The sequence below is a fragment of the Anopheles darlingi genome, chromosome 3 (assembly GCF_943734745.1).
Source record: "Anopheles darlingi chromosome 3, idAnoDarlMG_H_01, whole genome shotgun sequence".
NCBI classification, from domain to species: Eukaryota; Metazoa; Arthropoda; class Insecta; order Diptera; family Culicidae; genus Anopheles; species Anopheles darlingi.
The window spans coordinates 2,939,458-2,950,000 of NC_064875.1; the positions used below are offsets into that span (position 1 = coordinate 2,939,458).

Consider the following 10,543-nt stretch of genomic DNA (forward strand, 5'->3'; position numbering starts at 1 on the left):
GAGAAAGAGAGTGACCAAGACACTAACAGAGAGGGAGAGAGAGAAGTACGCGCTAAGTCAGCTTCGATCTCCAGCGGAACGATCGCCGCGATCGCCACGCGTAAAAAATATCTTCATTTGCTGGAAGGCGCTACTCGCGTACGGATGCGGATCGAGATCGAGTTGAGATCGTGTGCTTTGGTTCCAGTGTACGGTCTTTATCAACACTCGCGTGACGTCGTCATCGTTGCGTGTGATGATGAGTAATCTTAACGGAACTGACCTATCCACCCCGCGTTAGAGGGATTTGTGAGCTCGCGGTCGCGTTGTGCTGTGTTCCAATTTGAATGAAGCAAAACTCCCGATAAGGCAGAGGGAACGAAAGTGTTATAGAGTGTGGGTGGAGAGAAACCGCCGTCCGCCCGCCTCCTTGATGACAACGAGAGTGCTTCTAGTGTGTGTTGGCTTGATGAATGAATGAATTGAACGCCAGAGTTGTTGCTATCCGCCGCACAACCTGGAGCGTAACCGTTGCCGTTGAGCGGTTGACAAGTGATAATAAGTGATCAAAGGCGGTAGTGTATGCTGTGCCCGGGTGTATGAATCTTTTATCCACATGCGGAAGTGAGTCAGCTGATGCTTGAAAAGGGCCCATGCTATAGAATAGTGGAGAGTAAAGGAATGTGCGATTGCGGTTAACCTATGAATCATTGCTGGACGCGAGAGTTGTGGAAAAAAAACGTGCTCGTGGTGTTCCGTTACCATTGAAGGTTGCTACAATTTATTTAGAAAGATTGCTGTTTGATCACTCATTGGCATTTCCTTGAAATCGGCCTCCGGTAGCAGCGATGGATTGTACAAAGGTATGTGGATATGTTTTCTCCAAGTCTCCCACATTTAAAAAGCGGGCTACACAGGCGCAAAGTTATTTTTCAAAGTTCTAGGTTACTTTGATTATTTTGCGTAATTTCAAAATCATAAAAATATTTTAAAGCTACGCTAAATAAACCAAAGTAACCTAGAATATTGACTTATAATATTTCGCGTGTGTAATCCGTTTAAGAGAAGGCACTGCAATATTTTTAAGATTCCTCGCTGTAGAAACTGTTCCAGTTAGGTTAAAGATACTATCGTAAAGTTGTATCGTTCCTATGGAAACTATCAATCATTTTTCTTTTGAAATCAAATATCTGTTATGAATTAGGCACTCAGCAGATGAGGAAATACTTTAGAGTAACCCTTGTAGTTGAATAGATACCTTTTCATTCAACTTTTCCTATTTAAAATAAAGCTCTACGATCAAACCAATCGCACAATCAAGGATGAAGAGTCACTGGACTTCATGGCTTCGCACCAAGCGTGTCGACAGGAATCGCACTTTTTTTCGAGGACACGTCCACTTCCCTAAATGATTCGTAAAATTATGAAAACTTACGATATGCCATGCGTCATCCGATCAATATAATCTGTGTAGGAGCGGGACATCGATCGATTGACCTCCCTTACCACCCCCTACACCAACAAAAAAACCGATACGTTACGTTTGATTGGCAATCTCGAACCGTAAAATCGTTTACAAATTCGGCATTTTGCAGTTTCGCGCGCTCGCGATCTGTCGCGAGGGTGGAATCACTGTGGCGGCTGCCGCCCCCTTTTGGCCCCCTTTTTCGTGGCTTTTGGGTTTTGTTAATGAATATTTCAAACGACAACATGCTAATTCTGATGTTACCTGTCCATAACCTGTGCCACCTTCCCGAGCTTCAAAAATTAAGAGCCACGGGTACATCCTCGAGAGCGCACCACGCGCCATCCACTCCCCCATCTCGCGACATCTTATTCGAGGTTAGCCCATAACCGTATGGAAATCAGCGACCGAGAGAGCCGTATTTATGTGTGTCGATCCTAAATAGTATGCTCGATCCTGCCGCTTGAAGTTGGACGACGATCGAACGTTGTTTGACGGGCACGACGAAATCGATTTTAACGTTCCGATTACGTCGCTGCACAGCGGCCGCTGTGCCCGCCGCCGCCGCGTAATGGCGCCGCTAACGCGAACGTAAGCCGATGAGAAATGGCCTCCGATGAGCACGGTAACCACCGACCACGGTACGGTCAACCTGTCTTCAAGCGCACCGGAAAATCAATATGTTCCAGCCGAGCAGTGGCTCGGTCGGCTTAGAGTGTCCATCCGTTTATCATCGCTCCGCAAGATCGTCGGCGCGCTGGCGTATCTTCATCGCCGTCGGATCAGCGACACTTAAGTGTGCCCCGGAGTTACCTTTTAGTACACTTCTCGCTCTGGCCAGCAGATAGGGAGTAGCGCCAGAGTGCTGACGGTGGGGCCAAGCGCAGTGACACCATCACTATCAATGTCTGGAAGGTGTTTCCAATCCATTCGAGTCGCGGAGTTATGTGCACCGAGGCCGGGGGGAGGCGAACGTGTTCAGGTGAACACGGGTAGTAGCGCGGGGCGGGCAGGCGGGGTGGAGTTGTCTAATTTTTTGTCACTTTACAACCCGCCTCGCAGACGGGGACCGGCCAGCCAGCCGGCCAAGTGTCGTTCAATATTCATAAAGAGCTCCACCAGAAAACCATTTAATGCCTTTTTGGGGGCCAACGCTGTTAGAGCGGGACCGGGAATGCCACAGACCAGACACGAAGGGGTTTGTGTGGGTGTATGTTGAATTGGTCCCCCCTCTCTCCCTGTGTGAGTAGCTTACGCGGTTCCATACTTTCAAATTTCAAACCCGTTGACGACGACGGTTTCCCTCACGACGACCGTACGGTTGGATTGATGGTGACGCGTTTGGTGGAGCTTATCTATAGTATTGACACCACGCGGAGGTCGAGGAAGGGTGGAGTGTTTGTTTGATTTCTAATGGACAACCACGCCTGGCTGATGAGCTGAGCTGGGCGCCAGGGTGCAGGCATTGTGCGCTGCAATGCGAAGGCGTCCATCATCCATCTATCCATCCATCGATCTGGCACCGCAAGGTGTGGTTTTATTGACGGTGAAACACGGTGAGCACATCCACATCCAGATCTTGACGGTGACACCGTACCAGAGGACGTGCGCTACGTTTCTCTCCAAAAGCGAATTAATATGTTGGTGGACACACATTGATTGGTGCTCATTAGCGTGCGTGTGCGAGGGTAGGCGACAAACAGAGCAGGGCGATTGACTATCAATGAGATCTAGAGCCTCACAGAGACGCCAAAATAGGCTACATATCGCGGGGTGACATTTATAGAATAGAGAGAAACGAGATGCTTCCTTCGCATTATTTTTTGGGAACAAACTTTGGGAGACGAATGAGAAAACACCCACCTATGATGACGCGCGCGCGCGCGTTGTCTAGTTGTCGCCAGAGGGTACCTGTGGCCTGTGGGTACCTGTTTTGCGGGGTACGGTGGCGCTCCATGTCCGTGGGAGAGCCTCATAAACTGGTGCTCCATAAAAACCGTTTCCTCTGTGAATGGGATTGCACATACGATAGGAGAAGGACACTGTACGGTTAGTGTTGGAGTATTCAGTTACTGGCACTCCAACGGCCCTGGCTGCTGCGATCGGTAGGAGTTGTTCCACCGCTGCGTGTCTCAATTTCGTCTGTCACAGTTTTGGGCGGAAAGCTGGTGGGCTAGCACACTAGATTCGTGACGAGTTCACGAACTGTGAAGGAACAAAAAAAAAGTGTCATGGAAGTGTCGGAGCGGGCAACCAAGCGAGCGATCAATCAGCGATGGCAGGCGCCACGTGCCCCCGAAAGACAGATTCAAGGGAATTGACAGAGGTGTTGTTCGCACGCGCGCTTAGAGAATATGTAGTCGCCACAGCCAGAGAGCGAGGAGAGGAGAGAAGTTCTTAACAGTGTGCGAATGGATTTTATCGTGCGTTTAGCGACAGTCGTGAACGATTTTATGCGTTTGGCGTTGCGATGTTCTCACAAATTTTCAATTGCTCATCACGTGTGATTGTTTGCTTGATATTAAATCATACAATTAACAAAAGTAATGAGTAATGCTAACAAGATTCATATTTTTACCTTTTTTCCATAGATAATTGGGCTTCTAGCTAATGTGCTTCTAACTATTTTGGAATAATTTTGTTAGCAATTTCGGCGGGAAAATGCTGGTCGTAGAATTTGAATGACAAGGAACAGGATATTTCACTGGCTTATATCTGGGATTTATCTACTATAACGAGTTTTATTATACTTACTCCAGTATCTAGATTTTGTCATAATAGATTATCAGCTTTTTTGCAATATTTCTACAAAAAAGGATGCATTGCACCAACATCTGCCTCTTGAGAAAGGAATTTTGTGAATCCACTGCGTGACGAGAACAACGCATACCGCACTGTACAGAGAAATCCAAGGCAAACGCACCACCATATGCGTCGCGCACCGTTCAACGGCCCCACGCGGTTTCACCGGGGGGACAAGCGGCGCCATTCTGGGGACGAGAAGGGTTATGTTTACGAAAATGATTCATCGCCGGGCGCTGGGGGAGGGTTTTGGCAACCGTTTTCACATGGTGATGGTCGCAAATGGAACTAATTTTAGGCAGCAGCAGCAGCACTAGCAGCAGCAACGCAGATTTGCTTCTGTGGTACACCCCTACCCCACTGGTAGTATGCGTGTGTGTGATCGACTGATCGGGCGGATGATTGGCTCAGCAATACCTTATTTGGTCAAATGATGTCTCAGGTTACCGGGAGGTTTTAAAAATAAAACCTTTCAACGACAATTCACAGCGAGACATGAAGGAACCACAGAAGATCCATCAGACTGAGAACGAGCAACCAGAGAGAGAGAGAGAGAGAGGGAGAGAGAGAGCAAAGAAAGGAAGCTGCAACTTGTTGTGGCCACCCTCAACCACCAACAGAGCTCTTAGTGGCTTTATTTTTAATCAAAGTAACAAAAAAGAAAGCAAAACAAAAGCACGCACCCAAGCAGCGGCGAGAGCTCTAAATCAAGTCAAAAACGATCAGAACGATCGTAAGGAAGTGTTGTGATCGGCGTGCGAAAGCGAGTGGGGTATGAGGGGGCCTCAGACCAGGTCAGTACACGCAACATTGTCTTAACCAACATCACAATCCCCTGCTGCTGCTGCTGCTGTGGCGAGAAAAGCTAAACTCTCTGCTCACTCTCACACACTCACGCAAAGAAACCACACGATCAGTGTTCAGGGGTGGAAAATGGTGGAAAATCTGCGACGCGATCACCCACCCCCAAACATGCGCATCCGAACATTTCCTTTTACGGTGTTGGCCTGAAAGGTGGTGGCCGACGACCGAAAGCGATACCCGAACCCGAATGCGATGTAGGTCGTCGGGAAAACAGTCTGGCGGGAAATCGGTTCCTTTGGAGATGAATGAAGACTCTCGAAGGGTGAAGGGAAGAAGCAGAGAGAGAGAGAGAGAGATAGTGAGAGAGTGACAGAATGCGTGCGACTTCTGCGCAGGACGCACCGACGATCAACGCGGAAAAGGACTTATCAGCAGCAGCATCAACAACGCAGAGGTCTCGGCATGTCGCAGGTGTTTGTGTGGGGTCCTCTCTCTTTCTCTCTCTATCGCTCTCTTCTCTCTTCGCTCTCGCTCTCTCGGGAAGATGTCCATCGTGTTGGATCTATTATTATTTGAATCCCTTTCCGGCCCATCAGCTCAGGAGGCCGGGGCGCGGATCAACGTGATCTCGCGATCGCGAAGCAACCGTTCGCAGTCATGTGCCGTATGTCATCGCCATGAGACGTGTGCGGTTCGTTTACCGGGGTTTTCACCACGCTGCTTTTCATGAGCCATAGACAGTCGAGCGCACGTGAGTGAAAGTGATCGATCGGTTTGATCGGAAGTGGATCGTGAGTGAATCCTGGAATCAGCGAAGAACAGAAGGCACCTGTGAAGGGTGCCTGTGAAGACGTTTAAGCCTGTGATCGTTCCTCATCCGTTGTTGAGAGTGTCCGAGTCGAGAGCGAGTGAACGCGCCCCACGGCCACTACATGATCGTGTCGGAAATGCTACCAGAACTGCTGTTTTCGGGTAATATGCTCGACCGGGGCACACGACCGAGGAGGGCGGGCGGCTCTCGCTTTCTCACCTTCCTTGCCACGACCGTATCGAGGTCCGCTTTTGCATCAAAACTTATTTGGGTCTAAAATTAGCTTCGCCACATAAAAAAACACACCAAGACCGCACCTCTCGACGACGGACTCGACATTCCGCAATATGTAGCGTGGTGTATCGGTCGGCAGCAACAGCAATAGCAACAGCAGCAAGTGCAGCAGCAAGTGGTTGTCGCTGGGCTCGGTATGTCGTGCCGTCGGCCCTGCCCCGTCCCAGGAGTTGATAAGTAGAAAAGCATCGCAAGCCGGGAACAGGCCCTCGCCCACCCCCCCTCGAGTGGGTTTTGGGTGTTTGGTTTTATTGGCCAGAACATAAACCAATCCATATAGCACCACAAACCAAATGAAGTAGCTGACCACGGCATTCTCCCATATGTACATACCATATGCAATGCTCCCAATGATGGGCGGTGGGATGGACAGACGGAAGGTCTCAAGAGACGGGGCACACGAGGGCAGATGAAAAATGGACCACCAAACTCGCCGCCGCGCTTGCCAAAGGAGCAAAGAAGGGGAAAAAAGCTGAATATAGAATTTTTGTCCGAGCCACTCGAACTCGAACCATCGATGGATGGTTGGTGGAGGAGGGGAATGGGGTCCGTAAAGGCCGGAGTTGGCGGGATGGGCCGGTCCACTGTGGGAATGCTGCCGGGATCTCGGGTCCACTATTTGGCGTTGCGTTTGCGAGTCGTGAAGTTGAAGTGAAGTCCCTCGATCAGTGTCTCAGTGAGTGAGTTCTGGTGATGTGGCCAACCTCGGACCATGACTTCTTCTAGTTCCGCAATACTTGAATGAGGCTTGGTCTCCGTTTTTGGGATCAGAATTTAGTAGTTGAGGTAGGAAAGTGATGATTGTTAAGGTCTTTGATAGTAAAGTATCGATCATCCTTAATCATCATTGAAGACTTGTTCAGTTAAGGATCACAATAAGTATTGGGATTGTAGTTTGTGATTACAGAGGAATGCAACTCACAGATTGTCCTTATTGCGTCTATACCTCCCTAAGCATCATCGAAAATAAGCATTATGGAACAATCTTTCCATATAAAATACATTTCCAATAGTCTACTGTGACCCATTTGCTCCAAATGTTACTACACAGCCCGTCCGTAGGGAGTCATAGACCAAATATAGCATTGGTAGCAAAAGAGAATTCTCTCTTACGATAGCTTTCCTCTGGAAAATCAACACGTGTTCGGTTTGGAAATGCCATGAAAAACTCCCATGCTCCCAGATTCCTCCTTCCCGGACCACCTGCCCTGGAGCGCAGGGAGCATGGCAGGATGGGCTGGCAGCCCTATATTCATCGCAATATGGAAATATGCTGCTCTCTCCAACCGAGAGCGAACACAGAGCGCGAGGCCAGCTATTTTGGTCCGAGTGAATCAGAAACGCACCGGCCACCGGCCATGGAAGAGCGAGTAGTACACTACTGCTGCACTGCATGTCCGTGCCGGTGCCGGTGCCGGTCCGGGGACATGAGCTCATTCGAGCGCGCCGAGATTGCCTTCGCCGTTCGGTCGGAGAGCGATGGAAAAATGGTTCCCTTGCATGGTGACTATTTTCGTCCACTCCAAAGGAAATACGAATGATTCCATCGTTGGCGAGCGATTGGTGGTGCCGATGAAGAGATTCTGATTTCCTAATTCCGGGGGTCCAGAGTATGAAACGATGCAACGATGACTCACGGCAGGGGATTAGTGAGCACGATCGCACCGTAAATCCACCCAGATGATTTATGCTCGACTGCAAGAATTCACTCGAAGTGAGAATTCAAGTGGAACAATACTTTTAGTGATGATGTCAGTACTATTGGTATTAGGAATTTGCTTGGTTCTGTTTTCTACTGGGACATTCAATCTAAACAGCTACACTAAACAGTTTGATTGCTCTCTCTCTTCCCTTTCAGTTGGTGGTGGCATGCAGGACTTTGGAAAGGATGAGCTAGGACTGCTGGGAACTGGCATTGTCGTGAACAACGATAAGGACCACAGTGGCAGCCAGAACGCCGTAGTGGGTATTGGTGTCGACGAGATCAAGCTAACGTCGATACCGGATCTGCTGGAATCGGGCGATGGTAGTAAGCTAGAGGAAGCGGATCGTGATCTCTACCCTTGGCACACGGAAGCAGACATTGGGAGTCGTTTCTTGTAAGTATGCACAAAGAGGAGGAAAGAAAGTTCATTTAATTGGTAACATACGATTTATTTCTTGCCCCCTAAACAGACGAAGTTCCGATGATCCACTGATCTCCGGCGGTACCAACGATATTCCGCATGATAATGAGCTTAGCGTACCGACCGACGTCAGCCGCCAGTCCATGTGTCCTTCGCCAACAACGCCACCACCATCGAAGCATCGCCATTCGAGTGTCACCGTCCTGTCGTCACCGGATCTACCGGAAACGGTTCTGTCGCCTCTACCGACACCACCGAAGGCACCAGCAGTGTCACAGCAGCAGCCACGAGCGAGGCGTACAGCTGCAGCTAGCAACACAACACCGAGAGCACGACGAAAGGGACCGATCAAGCTTCGGTTCCATCATCAGGCACTGCCCCAGGAGTACCTCGATCACTATGAGGCCACGCAGAACAATCTGCACCGGACCAAGGACCAACCACCAAGTAGCAGTAGCCAAGCGAAGCCGACAGGACGTCAGCAGCAGCAGCAGCAGCAGCAGCAGCAGCAGCAGCAGCAGCAGACTGAGCGATCAGCCCATCTGGCCATGATGGAACGCCAGGCGGTACTGGAGCGTGAGGAACGGGCGAACGAGTCCGTGAGGAGCTGGCTTCAGAAAATACTGGAACTCCAGAAGGAAGGTATCCCATTGGCACCACCGAGAGATGAACCGATGCAACATCATCAATCGCCACCAGTGATCGCGAGTCTAGATACATTAACAACCGCTCCAACTTCGAAGCGAGTAGTCAGTTACACCGATCTACCGTATATGGGTGAGATCACGCTGGATAATTCGAAGCCACGGCGCGGTCGGAAACCCAAGAAAGCCGATATTTGCCATCTGATCTACAAAAACTACGGCACCATTCTCCCCGGCACTCCTAACCGAGAGCTGACGCTGGAGAAGACACCGATGGCGAAGGGTTGTTCCAAGTCCGTTGCAAGCCTCCTCGAGCGACGCTTGACGTCGTCCGATGAGAGAAACCGCAAAGCAGTAACAACCGGTGGTGGGACCGGAGACCGGAACGTTTGTGCGTTGAAGTTAAGCCCAGGAGATCAGAATCAGGAGAAATGCCCCGACGATGGCGGTAGGCGAAAGGAAGCGGAACCACTGAACCTGTGTGTGCGTGATTCGAGTGGCAGCAACTGTGGTTTGCTCGCAGGGGAAGAGTCATTTAGCGTGTCATCATCTGAGGAAGATCCGGACGAAGTGTTTGCCTCGTCATGCCCTACACCGATCATTACGCAGTCGGATCTCTGCACCGATCAAGCGCTGGCTGCGAACATGAAGCTATCACTACCAGCGTTACAATCCTCGTCCGGTAGCACGACGGAGACACCATCAACGGCCGATACACCACCCGGACACGTGTACTGGTCCTCGAGTCATGCCGGTAGTTTGTTTGCTCATCCCATGCCTATGTACTTCCCGGGTCAACTGGCCGTGATGCCAGCCACTGACGAGCCTCCGAAGACGGATTCGCTGTCCAGTACTTCATCGCCGGCAGTATCACCGGATGGACACCACCAACACCAACCGCTTCTGCTGGTACCGAAGCACATCTCTCAGCTTATCAAACCAGAATCGAAGCAACCGGGAACGCCGAATGGCATTAGCAGTACCAGCAGCAGCAATCGGCAATCACCACCGACACCGAAACGGAAACGATCGGCCATCTTCATCCCACCGGTACCGGCGGAGAATAGCTCGAACCCGGCCACCGAGGTCAGCATCTGTAAGTTCAAGTTCACTGGCGGTGCGAAACCGTGTCTGCAGGAAAAGAAAATCCTAAGCGTTGACTCCGGGGGTAATTTCCGGTATTATTCCGGCACGGGCGATAAGTCGATGCGTGGATATGAGTTCTTTCCTCGGGAGAGTCTGCAGCAGAGCAGTATCACCGCGACCAGTACAACGGGCGCGTTTCTGAATGCATCCGGCGAGCGTATTGCCTGTGATCTTCCTCCGCCATCGCTGGGACTGAGTAGCGATCTGCTGCAGATCCCGGACTTTCCCACCTCACCACAGCCAACCTGCAGCAGCCACCTTCTGCAGAGCGCTAACGGTTCCACACCGACCTCACCGACTCCGTCGACGCCTGGTGGATGCCGAGAGCCGGCAGCACTACTGCAGCAGCAGCAGCAGCAGCAACAGCAGCACCATCAACAGCTTCACACTGCCTCGGAGCGACGCCGACGAAAGAGTCGCCGTGCAACGCAGCGCGAATGTCTCGAGAAGACGTTCAAGGAGAAGGGTTTCC

General features: G+C 50.6%; 1 protein-coding gene across 5 annotated transcripts in view; it reads left to right on the top strand.

The window, feature by feature from the left end:
* The first annotated feature begins 168 nt into the window (after window positions 1-168).
* The window catches only part of LOC125957465 (uncharacterized), an 11,313-nt gene continuing 938 nt past the window's right edge, over window positions 169-10,543 (top strand). For 2 of the 5 annotated variants that reach the window (XM_049690178.1, XM_049690183.1), the window contains exons 1-3: window positions 5,898-6,022; window positions 8,014-8,254; window positions 8,331-10,543. The exon at window positions 8,331-10,543 is cut by the window's right edge. In XM_049690178.1, coding sequence (XP_049546135.1) covers window positions 5,983-6,022; window positions 8,014-8,254; window positions 8,331-10,543 — 2,494 coding nt within the window. In that variant the 5' untranslated portion in view covers window positions 5,898-5,982. Of the gene's footprint in view, window positions 843-5,897; window positions 6,023-6,180; window positions 6,290-6,813; window positions 6,942-8,013; window positions 8,255-8,330 lie in introns of those variants that run through there. The other 3 variants (XM_049690179.1, XM_049690182.1, XM_049690180.1) reach the window with 3 other exon arrangements.